We start from the raw sequence: 17,171 nt of genomic DNA, 5'->3' as shown, positions 1-17,171 counted from the left end.
CGTGTAGTCTAGTAAGCAGAAGACCTTCTGGTCAGTCTGGCTGAGAAGTAGGCGGTAAGAGTGGACATAGTTGTGTTGTCAGCATGTTTAAATGTCTCCCAGTCTAGCCCATATCTCATTACCCTTGATGTGTAGATGGAGCTAGTGTATGAATCTGGCACTGAAGACTTTCCCAGCCTCAGCTGGCCTTCTGTAAAATGGAGATAATACTGTCATTCCTGTGCAGAATTGTAAAGATATTGTTGTATTTGGAGGCACTTATGTACTAAGACAATAGGGTCCCTTTTGTTGATATTCAAAATACTGAGATTTATTTTCCATCGGTGAAATTTTCTGCAAAAGTATTCTTTAAAATAAGGTGAGCAGAAATTTCCTTTTATAAACTGCTTCTGATTCCAGTGTTTTTCTGATTTTTGAAGGAGCCTGAAGACTAGCTGAAGTAAGGAACTACTTGTTACATGGAGTATAACTATTCCCAAAAATAAGATGTTGTCTCAATTTTAACAGTTATTGAGCTATACAACTGGGGAAAAACCAAATGTGTGAGGTATCAGTAGAAGTGTTGCGGCTATGATGGTGTAAGGATATAAGGGAAGCAAGATTGATAGAGGATGAAAGGTCTTTTTTTAGACAAGCTGAGATAGTTGGAACAAGCAACAGCTTTCAGACCAATGGTCCCTTCATGAGAAAAAACAAAATGGCAGCAGCAAACTTCAAGTAACCTACCTCTAGCCTTAAGTAGAAATCTGTTGTTGAAACCTGTTGAAGGGCTTGGGGGTCTACAAGTTTTCTTGGTTCCAAATACGTTGTTTAACAAAGATGTTACCTTCACTACAGACTTTGCTTCATTTATTTGGGAGATCAGATGAGAAACTCTGCCATAAAGTTTATACACTGATTATTTACTCTTCTGTGCTCTTCAAGATACTGAGTTGTCATACACATTAAACATTAAGGCTCAGTCTCTGCTGTGAATGGCAGAGAGATTAATTTCTCTGGTGCTTAAATAAATAAAAATCCATTGCCCCAGAAAATGTGTATTGCTCTTGCTGCGCTGTTCTTTTATTTTCACTAGTGTTGAGTTGTCATTTCGGTTTCATTTTGAAGGCATAATTTGCCAGTGCTTGGCAGTGGAGTTGGCTATAATGCAACATGTTTTCCTGTGCTAATTTTTTTTGAGTACTTAAAAATTATAAATATAGTATGACTATAGCCTTTTTCTTGGTAGTAGATTGCAGGGATAGATCTTATTTGCAATTCTAATCACATCCAATTAAATAAGTAAAGGATACTTGCTGTGAGTTTGGGTTTTATAAATCAGAAGCAGCAGCAGAAGAGATTTGGGTGTATTGATCATATACGATATTTGCCATAAGCTATTAATACAATGCAACTGTGAAAAAGGGTCAGATTACTTTATGACAATGTATCTGGGGTAGGAACAGGGCAGTACTAGTATCCTGGTGCAAGGCACCAGTAAGACTTTTGTTTAGGATGTTATTAGTGTCACTTTTGTTCAAGGAAAACAAATAAAAATTGGATGGGCAGCAGAGCAAATCTGTTGCAGTGATTTAGGAGAATGAAGGATGCCTCCTAAGTGTAACAAGCAGAAGTGTGTGGTTTATTTAGTTTTGTGAAAAAGCACAGACTGGAAGAAGTTAGATGACTCTCTTATATAAATAAATAAAAGCTCTCAAGAGAAGAATAAAATGTTGGCTAGTGGAAAGTGGTTAGAGCCAAAGACAGAAGAGATTTCACATAGCCGAGTGGAAGGGGAGTGGATTTACTGAAAATTGATCACAGCAAGTGTGAACTCTGGGTGTAAGAGAAGGGGGAGACGGGGACGGGGCGGGGGGAAGGGACAGGACACGACAACAAACGGATAAACCCAGCATGTGAGCTTGTTTGATACGTGCCAGGGGAATAGAGAGGTAATTTGTTACTACCCATGAAGAATGACAGCTAGTAAGTTCTGGGAAGGCTGGCTTTTTTGCTATAGGTATTTTTAAGAGTAGTTGGCTTTTTTTGCTATAGGTATTTTTAAGAGCAGTAGCAGTGGTTATTTGAATTCGTAGCATAGTTGAAGCTATATTTTGCATCTCCAGCTTTTAACTTCCCCTTGGATTGCTGCGAGTTAATTAGACTATGTAAGGTTGTTAATAGTATTTTTTTTGTAATGAAAGATAAGCAACATCCAGGTTGTTACTCTGCATATGTATAAGCTTTTAATAAAGAATATTATTTCTTAATGTTAGCAGTTTCTGAAGGCATTAACAGGGGTTTTTTTTAAAGCAAGATATTGCTGGTATTTGGGAAATCCTCCTTTATTGGTATATGCATGTGATCTTGAATGTATACTGTGATCTTCTGAATTGTTTATTTATTACCATTTGAATAGTACATGGTTGGCCAGACACACATCAGTATGTGATAACTGTGGCTATTGCCTTTGTTTGCAAAGTCATTTTGTTCTGTTTTTTAAAGAGAAAATATATTTGAAAAATAACTACTAGTAACCACTGCTTGGTATATATCCTATGTGATTGTTGGTATTTGTCTGTGATGGTAATATTTCTTGTTTGGCTGTTGGGTGAGAGATTTTTCTCTTCTTAACCTTAAGAGTAGCTCTGAACTTAATATGCAGAAAGAGTTGTTTCAAACATCCTGAGTAATTCTCAGAAACAATCATACGATTATGAATAAGAAACTTGTGAGACAGTTTAAGCCCAGCTCAGACCTCAGCTCGCATGGATGATATATTCTGCTGCTTTAGAGTCCTTGTCTTATCTGTAAATTACGGTGATAATAGTACAATGTATTACCAACATGAGCCAGAACACCTGTGTGTAAGTCCATTTGTGAGACTCTAGCTATATATTTTTTTTAATAGAAGTAATAAAATAGTTGTGTGATAATGATTTATTTTCTCTTATAGAAACAGCAGGCTCCCAGACCTGATTTGTATTACCGCAGGAGGAAGTTCCCTTATGCCTTATTGCTTGGAGCTTTTCTACTTCTGTGTTTATCTTGATAGATGCATCCATTAACTGTTCAGTGGATAGGTACTTGTAGCAGAACCCCTTTCATCTTCCTTTAAAAAACAGAATTCCAGAAAAACAAAATGCCAATTAATTTCCGTAGCTCTCATATTCCACTTGAACTATGAAGTGTGTCATTTTATTATGTATTTTAATGAGCCACTTAATATTGAGTATTTCATGTTAAAGTTTTTTTTTCTTGAATACTTTATTTTAGGTACCAGGGATTGGGTCCAACAGTGATAATTTGTCCAGCTACTGTGATGCATCAATGGGTAAAAGAATTGCACACTTGGTGGCCCCCATTTAGAGTTGCTATTCTCCATGAAACTGGTTCTTATACTGACAAAAAGGTAATGATTGATGTCCATTTTGTATTTCCAGAAGTTTCTCTTTTTTTTTCTTATTTTCATGCTAGCAAAAAAAGTAAACCAACCCTGTTCATGGGTGTTTCCATGCAAGCTTGTGTTCTTTCTCTGATTATTTTAAAAGAACAGAAAGTTCACTGTGTTTTGTAGATTTATTACAGAACTGGACAAAAAGGGGATGACACAGAATGCATTTATATTATGATATAGAATAGTGTTTCCTGAACAAATTAAACAAGGTAACAAATTTCTTGCTTGAGCTTTGTTTCTTCTGTAGTCCATGCTAGAAGGACTGCTTGTACACCAGATCTGTGCTTCTAGTACTGGTGAATTTGTTCCTTGCACTTTCATGCATTAGTATGTCATTGACCTAATATTTAATACGTTTTGTTTGCGCAGGCAGTTTCTCTTCAGTTGGTCCGTATGTCAGTTGATATCACCTAATCTCATTTTGTTTAATGACATTGTTACTTTGTTGCTTTTCTTTTTCTCAAGCAGTGCCTTTTCTGTCTTTTAATTTGCATGGCCGGTATCTTAATATGCATGCTCTTATTCTGTTTCTTAAGTTGACAAGCCTGACTTGTCTGAAGTTTCAATCCTTGGTATCTCACAGGAGCAAAAAAAGGAAAATTTAGATTTTTGTTTTCCCTTGGCCTCATGTTTCAGATGCTTAAATGGATTTTCAGGATTCAGCAAAGCATTTGTACATTTCTCTTTAAATATTTATTGAATTTCTTCTAATAACATTAAAATGATATGTGCTTAATTGCACTTGATAAAATGTATTATGAGGCAATTGATACAGCACGTGGCAAAAAAGGAGTATCACGTTCTAATGTGCTAATAGCTTCCTGTTGTTCAATTAACTTGGTATGTTTTCAACCCCTAAAAGTCTTCTGACCTCAATAACATGCTCACATGTCTTGCTAAATTAAATCATATGTGCTTGTTTGGGGTGTTTGTTAATTAATGCACTTGACAGACTGGCTCAAATTTTCACATCTGCAGGAACAGTCAGGTTCTCAGAACTTCCCCTTCCCATTGTTCTCCCACAAATGCCTACTCAACAACTTAAAGTTAAGGAATTTAGATACCATATGATGACTTTGGATAGGTTCAGTTCGCTAATTCTGCAGTAATACCTCATCTGCAACAGTATGTTTTAAACAAGTGTCACTGCTGTGTCTTCATCTCATGCACCATTATTCATAGATGCCTCTTAAGAAGAGAAGAGCAAGCGTATGACTAAAGTAAAGAAAAAAAAAAAACCCTTTCCCATTCTAGTTGTCCTTATACCTGCAAAAAAACTCTACTGGTAATTTATTAGCATAAATAACACTCATACACTGAAAATATATCACATAAATACAGGCCATGTGATTTACTTCTGCCTAGAACTTCTTTTCAATATACTTTCTTTCTATGAATATGTTAGTGCTGATCTGATCTCGTGACAATTCCATCTTCTGATAACCTGTGACATTACAAGAGACTGCTTTTGCTTTAACTTTATAATACTCATCCAGGGACCATTCTGCCCTTATGCCCTGGCATGGGGCATAAACTTAAATAAGTTCAAGAAATAAGTAAGAAAATTGTGGTTAGACTGCTGAAGAACATATGTTTGTTCTTTGATTGAGATTAATTTTGTATGGCCAAAAACGAAGTTGCTTTGCATCTGTGGTCTCAATGTTGCACAGACCTGTCTGGAATTAAACTAACAATTCCATGATTCACCTGTTGTTCTGTTAGTATATCATGGTTTATCACAAAGTAAATGAGAAGAGTTTTGTGCTGGACAGAGAACTTGCCAGGAGACGGGACTGGACAACTAAACATTGTTATCTGCTTTGGAGTCAAGAAAGGCCTCTGGGCTGACAGATGTTAGAATAGTCTGAAAATGGAACCAATGGAAGTTATGTTCTTATGTATTTTTATTGCCCCCCAAGTTAACTGGACACCAGACAGTGAAGATCTTAATGGATTTTGAGGAATGTATTATCCTGTAATAGTTGGCCAGCAGGTTGTTCATGGTACAACACAGTATTGCAGCTTGTTCTGTGCAGGCCTGTGAAAGAGGGACAAATGATTTCTAAGGAAAGAAACTAATGAAGAACAGTTTTGGAGGAAAACAGTTAAGGAGCTTCTAGCAGAACTCAGACAGAAGAGAAAGGTCTACGGAATGTGGAAAGAGGGACAGGCCACTTGGAAAGAGTACAGGAATGTTGTCAAAGCATGCAAGGATACAATGAGGAAGGCTAAGGTCCACCTGGGATTGAATCTGGAAAGGGATGTCAAGGACAACAAGAAGGGCTTCAGCAGCAGCAGACAGAAAACTAGGAAAATGTGGGGCCGCTGCTGAATGAGGCGGGTGTCCTGGTGACGGAGGATGCAGAGAAGGCAGAGTCACTGAATGCCTTTTTTGCTTCAGTCTTTAGTGCTAAGGCCAGCCCTCAGGAATCCCAGGCCCTGGAGGTAAGAGGAAGCCTGTAGAAAGTATGACCTTCCCTTGGTCGAGGAGGATAGTGTGAGAGATCTCTTAAGCAATCTGGACACCCACAAATCCATGGGGCCCTGATGGAATGCACCCACGAGTATGGAGGGAGCTGGCGGATGTCATTGCTGAGCCACTCTCCATCATCTATGAGAGGTCCTGGAGGACAGGAGAGGTGCCTAAGGACTGGAGAAAGGCCACTGTCACTCCAATCTTCAAAAAGGGCAAGAAGGAGGACCCAGGGAACTACAGGCCAGTCAACCTCACCTCCATCCCGGGAAAGGTGACGGAGCAACTCATTCTGGAGGCCATCATGAAGCAAGTGGAGGAAAAGAAAGTTACCAGGAGTAGCCAACATGCATTCAACAAGGGGAAATCATGCTTGAGCAGTCTGATAGCTTTCTACAATGGCATGACCGGCTGGGTAGATGAGGGGAGAGCCGTGGATGTTGTCTACCTCGACTTCAGCAAGACTTTCGACACTGTCTCCCATAACATCCTCCTAAGCAAGCTCAGGAAATGTGGACTGGATGAGTGGTCAGTGAGGTGGATGTAGAACTGGCTGAATGGCAGAGCTCAGAGGGTTGTCATCAGCAGTGCTGAGTCTAGTTGGAGGCTGGTAACTAGTGATGTCCTCCAGGGGTCAGTACTGGGCCCAGTCTTGTTTAACTTCTTCATCAATGACCTGGATGAAGAGACAGAGTGTACCCTCAGCAAGTTTGCTGATGACACAAAACTGGGAGGAGTGGTGGATACACCAGAAGGGTATTTATTTGGTTATCTTGGTTTAACATATCGCGTATGGAACGAGGTTGTATTTTTAAGATAAAGGCAGAACTTTTAGTTTCTTGATCTTTAGAACAGGTATCACTAATCTTAACGATTCTTTCTGGTCGTAATCACATACTATTTGTAAAGCTGTAACTGTACATTCCCTTATTCTGATCAAATGCTGGACACACAATGCAGCCCTCAAAAGCAGTTGTAAGTTCATGATGCTGGCCCCTGTGGAACCATCTATTTGAAGATGATTTTGCATGCTGAAGATTTTAGACCTTCTACCCTCACAGTAGAGTACACAATCTACAGGTAAAGAAAATAAGCTGCAGAGGTTACAGTTATTGGCATGGCTGTGTATGGAACCTCTATTTTAGCCAAAGGCTCTATTTCTGAGTTGAGGACCAAACTCAGATAAACTTAATATCATGGCCACAAGAAGCAGCTTTCTTCTTAAATATGTAGTAAGTGCTTTAGCTCTTTATTGCAGCTTTTACATTATTAAACATTGTAATGTGTTCTTTTGAAGCCTCTTCATGGTGCCATTTAGATTGTTTTGTGGGGGCAGGGAAATAATGAAGATGCTTTATAGGTTGAATTTATGGATCTCTGGGCTTAATGGTTGGTTATGAGATAGTGATAAGCCTGCTGAAGAATGCATTTTTGATTTGCAAGTGATGTATTGTTGTGTAAGTGACTAGATATGATCTCTGTAAGTTCACACTTGCCTTAAAGGCATCTAAACATTCAGAGAATTTTGTAGTTATCACTGGTCTAGTTTTTTCAGTTCAGTCTTAACATACAGATTTCTGTTTAAGAAAATTACCATTTTTAATACATAATATTATAGAAGAGTTCAGGTCCTCTTAAATATTTTTGTAAAAGACTGCTTTATGCTAAAAAAATAAACCTTACTTCTGTAAGCATCAGTCAAAAAAATTGTGCTGGTTTTGTAGCTTCAGAAACAAATTTGTAGCTAGGTACCAACAGAAAAAAACACATTTGCTTAGAGGTGTGTTCCTAGAATAAATCATAAATGTTTTAGCCTTAAGAAGTGAGGCAAGACAAGGCAAAACAGTCAACTTATCAGCTTAAGTTAGGAGAAAATACTGTCCTTGAATTCTAAAGGCCTGAAATACTGTACTGAACAAAAATACAAAATGATAATTACTCAATCTACTTGCATGTTCCTCTATTCATTAGCATCTTTTAAAGGCCAGAGTTCAGAATTCCAGAACTAGATAACTGCTGTGTAATTTTTTGGCATTAGTAGGACTTGTCTCTCTTAAGCTGAAATTTTTTTTTTCTTTTTTTTTTTTTCTTTCAGTTTAACAGTGCATGCCCTGAAATATTTCATTGAAGTGTATTTCCGGGGTGGGGGGGATTAAACATGCCTGAATTTAACCAAACAGGAAAAAATAGCGTAAATTCTGAAATGCCACAGCCTCAAAACAGTGCGTATCCAATAGTAAATCTTTTATCGTAGTTAAAAATATTTAAAATTATTCCAAGAGCTGTATCTAAAGCGAAGGGGCAACCTCTGAGGAGGTACCCAGTGGGGTAAAATGAGAGTTAATAAGTGTTGTAGTGTGAGTTGATAAAACTGCGTTGTTGTGTTTCTTCATTGTCAGCACAAATCCTTGTTTATTAAAAATGTAGCTTGAAGGAAACTTTAATTAATTACAGGTTCAGTAAATCCTGACTAGGATTCTGCTGTGGTGTGTTTACAGTGAATGGCCTTCATGTGCCTGTGTTTCACTTCTGTTCTCTCTGCTGCCTGACAACGTGATTTATGGCTGTTGTTTTCTACTAGTCCACTGTTTGCCCTCTAGGAGGGATTGGTCTCTGGAGCCTCCATAAGAACAGCAGCACTTTCACAAAACATCTTTTAATGACAACAGTGTAGCATTCTGTAAGTCAGGCTAATTGCAGACATACCCTATTAATTGCAAAAACTAGGAGAGGTTACATATTTTACAAGCTTTTAATTTGAAATCGCTGGAGATTGTCTGAAGTGTTTGGGTAGAGATGTCTACGATATTCTATGATAGGCCATTGCTGAGACTCTAGGACATGGTTGCAGACTATGGGCAATCTACCAGGTAGAATTAAGTTTTGGATGTCCACATCTGTCTAGAAATCCTACTCTGTATATAATACAAATTGTTCTAAAGATTACATAGTCTCCTGAGAATCATGATGTCAACATTAAATAATGTGTCATGGTTTTATCAGGAGATGATAATCAGAAAGTAGAAATTCTTGAACAGTTAAACACAGAATTGCTTTTTGAATCTTAGGTTATGTGTTTTAGCAAGAAATTTTACAATAAGACATCATGGACTTTTAACACCATCTGAGTCTTTGAGATGGATTTTTCCCTTTTGTTTTTATTGGTTTTGTTTTGGTTTCACCTCCGGCTTTTCACAGCATCACTTTCCTTAAAGACATTTCTAGTAATAACAGTTTTTCTTTCCTTTAGTAAATTCTGTGGTGGTTTTACTTTTTTTCTTTTACATTTAGTATGTTTATTTCATCCGGAATTACCTCCCAGCCCACCATCTTCTGTTTCAAGTTTTCTACATTTATATGTGGAGGATAAATGCAAGAAAGATGAGTCTTGAATAGTGTGAGGGCTGTGGAAGGTGATGCAGACTGTCTCTGCCCTACATAATTTACAGCTATAAAAGCTAGTAAAAACTTAGGGGAAGGATACTAGAGAAGCACAAAATTTGAAGACAATACCAAATACATTTATTCTTTTAATGAGAACAGTTGGACAGAATTTAGGATTAACCAAAGAGATTTTTGTGATTGTTTTTCAGTTTTTCACTTGTTTAATTTTCCTCTGAAGTTCTAGATCTTGCATGCAGTACACAAAGCTGGGTTTGTGAGGTGAATATAGGAGACCTTGAAGAAACCAGTTATGTTATTCAAAGTTAAGGTTTGTTTTATCAGACATTGCCTTAAAGAAAAATAAAAACAAACCACACCACTTTTTCCTTCTGACCAGGCTTCAGATCAAATTCTGTTCTGTTACACCACAGTATTCAAGTGCTTCATTCTCTTACAGATAAGCTAAGAATCAAAGTCTTGCCTATACGTATTTTCTTTGCAAAGTAAATTATGTATCTGCTTTTTCAAAACTTTTTGTACATACTTTGGACAGCAAACCTGTAGTTCAGTAGGTCTGAATTTTCTGTCTCGCTGTTACTGACAACGTACACCTTTTGCTTTTAGGTGAAACTAATTCGTGAAATTGCTTCATGCCATGGAATTTTAATTACGTCTTATTCATACATTCGGCTGATGCAGGATAACATCCACAGCTATGACTGGCATTATGTGATTCTGGATGAGGGTCACAAAATCCGAAATCCAAACGCTGCAGTCACACTTGCATGCAAGCAGGTACTTTATAAAAGATAAATGAAATATTTTAAGGGTTGGGGGAGGTTCCAAAATCTAATAGCCTGTATTACTTTATCATAAAAATACACATTCGACCATTGATAAAGAATGAAAACATAGAGCACAATGGTCTATATTTGACTGATTTACTTAACATTTTTAATGATTTTACATCAGTAAATTTACAGAAGTATGGGTGAGGAAAAAAAAAAAAAAAAAGAAAATATTAAATTGTGTAGTACTTAGTACTTTACCGTTAGGGATAAATGTCAGATTGCTGATGTTCATTTTCTGCTAACAGTTTATGGAAAATATATTGCAGAAAGCTGTTTATTTCAGGAATATGAGGCCACATATATTAAAATGATAATTCACTGATGGTGAAGTTGAATATCCTCTGAGGCAGGCTACACCATGATTCATGGAATTAACTTTCTTTTGGTTTTCTGTTTTTTATTAATAGTTCCGCACACCCCATCGAATCATCTTGTCTGGCTCCCCTGTGCAAAATAACCTAAAGGAGCTCTGGTCCCTCTTTGACTTTGTATTCCCAGGGAAATTGGGAACACTGCCTGTGTTCATGGAGCAATTTTCTGTTCCAATAACCATGGGAGGATATTCCAATGCCTCTCCTGTCCAGGTAAATGCATCAAAAATATCACTTTACTTGAAGGAAACTGTTATGTTGTTTCAAAACTGACTTTTAAATGCCTTATGCTGTATGTTCTAGACGCTAACCCAAAAGAGAGTTCCATGCATGTTGTAGTGCTGTGTATGTGAAAGGAACTGTTCAGCTAAATGAGATCATTTCGTTTATAAACAAAGGTTTTCTTGTCAGAAGCCCTAAAGTTTAAATCAGTAGGAGTATTCTTTGATATGAAGTAAAGATAAACAAGTTGGGGTGGGAGGTGATTGGTTTCATATTTTAGTCTATTGAAATAGAACTTTCCTGTTTGATATCAAGCTTCAGCAAATTACGGAATAGAGGAATCCTTAAATCCGAACTGAAAACTCTTTTCATTTAAAAAAAAAGCTAAAATAGGTATTGGGAATCTGAAAGTAGGTAATTTTTGCTTTCAAAATTAAATAGTTCATTTGGAATATTATTTTGAACAAGTATGTCTACTAATCTTTGTAGCTCTGGTTCTCAGTATTTATGACTTCTTCAATGTTTTTCAGATTAGTTTATAGATAAATTGTCTGCATAATAATCTTCAGACTAAGTTTTATATAAATGTTAATGAACTTGTATCCTGATAAATATTCTGGGTAATGTTTTGCACACATACATTTCTAAAATTTTATTTTCTCTTTGAGTTTAAGTACTTCCCTTGTATAAAGCTTAGTAATTTACTAAATTGGACAGCCAATTTGTTTTTCACAGATCAATAATTTATTATATTCTTTGTTTTGCTTTAAGAGAAATGAAGGTATTTTTAGCCATTATGTACAGTTAATACCGATCTCACACATCCATTACCCATTATAGAACCATATGCTCCATTCAAGGCCAAAGTGACCTTTCATTTCTATGATCATGGGGATTTTCTTGTACTGATTTTTTTTTTTTAATAGTCTCAAGTGGGCACTAATCTTCACTTACTGTCTAGTAAGCACCATTGCTGCAGGCTTCTTTTTTGATCTTCACTGTATGTATTAACAGTTTTTCATGGGGATTTTGGTTCTGTGCATATTTATACTCACTTCTTAGATTGATTTCTGAAAGAAATTGCTCATTTCTGGTATCTTTTAAATTCCACTGAATTAGGAAAGATAATGTAGTTGTATCTGAGGAATACTTAGTTATTCAATGTTATTGTTGCTAACGTGAATTTTATTGCAGTTCATGTTGTGTTGAATATGTAACTGTAGATCCATGTAAATCATAGACCATCTCATTTTATTAGGATTTTCTGATTAGTAATTATGGAATTTTGCTTGTTGCTAAAATTAACAGCAAGAACCAAAATAGAACTTTTGCTTTTTGTTCCTTCTTCAGGTAAAAACTGCATACAAATGTGCGTGTGTGTTACGGGACACCATAAACCCCTACTTGCTGCGAAGAATGAAGGCTGATGTAAAAATGAGCCTTTCACTTCCAGATAAAAACGAACAGGTTTGCTTATCTTTACTGTTAGATCTGAGCCCTCTCCCTCCCCAAAACCCAATCTTTCATGGACATTTGGAAATAACTTGTGCTAATAGCAGATGAAATGCTGTTTTAGCTAAAGATAAGATGTAGAGCTTTCAAGTTACGTATTATTTTCACCGGTTTTCTGAGTATGAAATGATCATAGTCTTGCAGAGTCTATACAAGTATACTCTCACCTAAAATCAAAGGATATGTGAAGTGCAGTCAGGTCTGCTTAATACTGTCCTCTAAGGTCACAGCTACATACAAATGAGTTGTCTGTGGGGTGTTTCCTATGGTGGATCTCTTGGATGCTTTAACATTGTTTCCTGCTGTAAGAAGGTTAATTTGGGCAGCAAATAGTAGCGACATACTTGATGGCAGTTGTTCATACTGCAAGCGAACTGGGCCTCTACATTCTAATAGATTGCGAAAATATTAGCCTTTTGATCTAAAACTTCTTTGCTCTACAAAGAGGTGGGATATTTTGTAGGAAACATTTTGATTCAAAGTAGAGGAGGTTGAAAGGATTATTTGAACAACTTAAATTCTTACGAATACTCATTTGTAGTAATTATTACATTCTTCTGCCACTCAGGTTTCAGCGCTGCAGGCTTTCTTGTTCTTTCCTCACTCTTTTCCTTCCTGTCTCCTCCCTCTAAAAGAGAAGTAGACATGCTAGTCTTTGTAAGACAGTGCTGAAAGGTACATAATAAATGAGTAGGCCATACTCAATTTCTGCTGTACAGTGTATTGATTTTCTTAATCAAATTTTGAATTTCTGTATACTTTAAAGAGTCTGTACTACTTACTGTAAAAAATGCAGTCATAAACAGATTAAATTTTATTTTTGGTCATGTCAATCACAGGGCACTACATAAGTTTGACTAATGGCATAATGTTGGTGTCTTGCAGGATGCAAGGAAGTGATTTGGTTCTGCTTTAGCCCATCTAAAAAATCATTACATGCTCACACTCAAAGGCTAGACAGAACAGATTACACATGCTAACCTAGTTTTCCCATGAGGTGTTAAGAATTTGCAAGTTGTAAGAGACATAACAAATACACAATAGAAAGTGTTTCTTACAAATGTAGCTTTGAGAGAATGCTAACATGGCACCGTTACCTCATTAAAACTGGAAAATGGCAGCACTTTGAAAACTAAAGCAATTTGAGGGGACAAAATAACGGGGAAAGGGCACAGAAAAACTCCTGAAACCCGTCTTAATGATTATGTTCATTCTCTAAAAATTCTAAGGTTTTTTTTCTGATTATTTCTATACAGTACCTTTTAACTTAGTATTTCAGTATGTCAGACGTCTGTGAAGCTTCATTGTAGCACGTTGTAAAACTTTAGAATTTAGTCTATCTGGAGCTCACAGCAGTTTGTTCGTTTGTTTTGGTAGGTCCTCTTTTGCCGTTTGACCGATGAGCAGCGTCAAGTCTATCAAAATTTCATCGACTCTAAAGAAGTTTACCAGATTCTCAATGGAGATATGCAGGTTAGCATTAATTAAGGTTAATGGCAGGTAGAGTTTGATGAACTTTGCGTTCTTCTAGCTGGATTCTGAGCAGTAAGGGAAACAAACATACTGATCTCGGTTCTGCATTTGTGGGATGTCTGCTTTTTTCCTCAGAAGTGTTCCATGGAATATGTAGAGTTAGTGATCCCTGTGTAGTGACATGACAAGATGAAAGTAGGAATGGAATGGGCTTCGCAATATGTTTGCGGACTTGGGAACAGATTATAGCTTGTTGCATGACCTGCTATAAGTTACTGTATGCAAGCTTTTAACCAATTGCAAAAGCAAAACAAAGGAAAAGAGTAATTTGTCCTGAGAGTACAGTTCAGGTATGATAACTTCATGATGCAACTGCAACAGTTGATGTTTTTACAGAGTCTTGCATACAGCAGAGCAAATTGTCTTACTGGTCACTTCGACATCTTTTGCCTCCATCCTTGCAACATAAGTGTTGAAATTGCTGTGGCCAGGATGACAACACTAATTGAAATAGTTTCAAATGCCTGCTGTTGCCTGTGTAAGAAGTCTGCTATTCCCTGTGATTCCTACATTGCACACATCTGGTCCATTTACTTTTGTCTGCATTCAGCGGATGTTTTTCATCCCCATTTTAGCTGCAGGATACAGATCTATTGTTTGTAAGAGGAGATGTAATATTTCTTGGTTATAATGCATAAGTCACCATGCTTTCGTGTCTTGTGAACTGTGAAATCCTTTCTCCCCTCAACCGCAGTGGCTCCAGTTAATTGTATGGTCAGTACAACCATGTATATTCCAGTGCCGTACAAAGCAGATGTTGACCTTATCACTATTTTGACTTTTTTGTTTTTCCAAATCTTGCACAGGTATAGTGGCCAAGTTTTTTTCCAAGTAGCTAGCTATTTTAGTTATCCCAATGAAAATTATTTTAAGGAGCTTGATCTTCAAGAGGTGGCTTGTACAAGACTATCTGCAGAAATTTCTCTAAGATGTTACAGAATGGACTATCGTATTTGCTAGAGTTCTGAAAATTTTGAACAGTAAATGTCAGTGCTTTTATTAGATATTTTGTGATGACAGCAGTGAATTCCAGCTGAAAAACAAAAACCCCATTGTACAAATAAACCATAAATTATGAGCAGGCTCATCCAACTCATAGTGACAGAAGATTGAGGGATTTGCTGTTTCAAACTAGTTCATTTTTATGAGTGTCCGTTATATCAGAAGAATAACAAACACTTGTAATACTATTGAATGAATAACTGAACAGAACCCTTCTAACATGGCGTCAGAAGTGGTAACTTTCAGTTTCATATGTTTGTTCAAATGTGTTTACTCCTCTGTTCTTTGTTACCATGCGTTCTGGTGGGTATACTTGCTATCCTTAAGGTCTGTCCCAAGTTACCTGCTAACATGATGGGGGTTGGAAGGAGGGACACAATTTCAAGTAACAAACTTTGTGGAATTTTTCCTTTTGAGTAGGAAAAATTTGACTGAGTTACAGCTAGGGACTGCTTTTGCTAATGTGGAAATTGTTGCAGAATTCTCTTAGAATCAGCTCATAAGAACATAAAATATCATTGAACTTATTTTGTACTGATTTTTCCTAAAACTTTCCATGAAACAAGTATTATCATCCATTGGCTTCTCTAAAGAGTGAACCACTATTAAAAACAAACTTCTTGATGATAACTGGATTAATCCATTGCTTTTTATTTTTCTCAACCATAACCCGTATAGACACACATATTTGTCAAGAAAATAATATTTTTTTTCTCCTGTATTCTTTAGATTTTTTCAGGACTAGTATCTTTGAGAAAGATTTGCAACCACCCTGACCTCTTCTCTGGTGGTCCCAGGATTTTGAAAGGTGTACCAGATGCTGAAGTGGAGGAAGCAGATCAGTTTGGATATTGGAAACGTTCTGGAAAAATGATAGTGGTAGAATCCTTGCTGAAAATTTGGCACAAGCAGGGTCACAGAGTGTTGTTTTTTACTCAGTCAAGACAGGTAAGATGAGTTAATTGTTTTTAGTTTTAGTTGTTACTAAAACTAAAAAAGTGTTTGTGTGTCCCAACATGACTGTAATTAGAACCACCTTTTGTAGTGTCCTTCTCAGAAAATTAACATGTTACTGAAAAAAATACCAGAATTACTACTGTCTTTGGAATAATTGGAGACCAGTTCCTAAGCTCAGTAAGCTTCACTGGAATGACAGTGGTGTGGCAGTGTTGCCAAAATTCAGTATACTGGGTCAAAGCTTGTATCAGCTGTAGCCATATAATACCAGGCTGAAGCAGTGGTGATGTTTGTGTTGTCCCTACTGTGTAGTTTCAGGCTAGAAATGTTAGTCAGTCTGCTCGCTCTGCTTAGTGCATGTGCACATCTAATCCTCAGAAGCATGTGCTTTGGGCTAGTAGCACAGACAGTGACCTTCATTTGTTTTCCCTGTGTATTCATGACTTTGACTTGTTTCCATGGATTCCCTGGAATGCTGCACCGTTTACCTGGTTAATTGTCTTGAAACCATGGCTCTGGACTTCCCAGACCAAGCACGAACATTCTACTCGTGCATTCAGCAGTGAAATAACTACAGCTTCCACCCCCCACCCCTCCCAATTACATAAGTTAATGAATTTTCTGCTCATATAAGATACGCAAGTTTTTGGTCATCATCTTGTTTCTTCATTTAGTACCAAAAGTTCTTATGACTTGATCAGACAGTTGCTTAGTCTTCACATATGGATTTCATTAACATTTTTCCACCGCAACAGATGTTGCAGATACTTGAAGTCTTTGTGAGAGACAGAAACTATTCCTACCTCAGGATGGATGGAACCACAGCAGTAGCTTCCAGACAGCCCCTTATAACAAGATATAATGAGGTGAGATGCTGCATCCCACACACTAATGCCTATTAGTGAGTATAGTTAGGTTCTTGCATACCTTTTTGGTCTGTTTTTAAATATACTGCTTCAGGTTTGAGACACGAAACTGGGGAGTTCAGTCAAATGAAACCTCTTTGTGAGACGGGAAAACAGTCATTTTTTTCACACTTCAGTTGGGTTTTCTGCTAAGAAAAAAAACACAGTTGAAAAGGGGGAAAAGAAATTTTATTGGACAACAGTAAATGAAATTTAGATCAAACTACTTTTATTTGTCAAAAGAAATATTAGGCAAGTGAGGAAATGTATTCCTTCTCTTGGTTCCCTTTGCATCTTTGCAAATAATGCTGATAATAAAAGAATCTAGGAAATGAAAAAAATTATATTGTACTTTGGTAATTTTTGCTTTAGTAAATTCTCTCTTGTGTTGTAGGACAAATCCATATTTATTTTCCTTCTAACAACTCGTGTTGGTGGCATTGGAGTTAACTTGACTGGTGCTGACCGGGTTATTATTTATGATCCTGACTGGAATCCCTGTACAGACACACAGGTGAGTTTGGT

The 17,171-nt window shown here is 36.9% G+C and overlaps 1 protein-coding gene across 1 annotated transcript in view; it reads left to right on the top strand.

Moving 5' to 3' along the window:
• ERCC6 (ERCC excision repair 6, chromatin remodeling factor) overlaps positions 1-17,171 on the top strand; it is a 48,045-nt gene that overhangs the window by 22,652 nt on the left and 8,222 nt on the right. The window contains 8 exon segments of the mRNA XM_075423386.1: positions 3,256-3,391; positions 9,918-10,088; positions 10,552-10,728; positions 12,088-12,204; positions 13,627-13,722; positions 15,514-15,732; positions 16,497-16,607; positions 17,041-17,160. Of these exon segments, the coding sequence (XP_075279501.1) occupies positions 3,256-3,391; positions 9,918-10,088; positions 10,552-10,728; positions 12,088-12,204; positions 13,627-13,722; positions 15,514-15,732; positions 16,497-16,607; positions 17,041-17,160 (1,147 nt within the window).

The sequence above is a fragment of the Opisthocomus hoazin genome, chromosome 6, assembly GCF_030867145.1.
Source record: "Opisthocomus hoazin isolate bOpiHoa1 chromosome 6, bOpiHoa1.hap1, whole genome shotgun sequence".
NCBI classification, from domain to species: Eukaryota; Metazoa; Chordata; class Aves; order Opisthocomiformes; family Opisthocomidae; genus Opisthocomus; species Opisthocomus hoazin.
The sequence above is the reverse complement of the archived record's forward strand: the minus strand, read 5'-3'. Positions and strand labels throughout refer to the sequence as shown.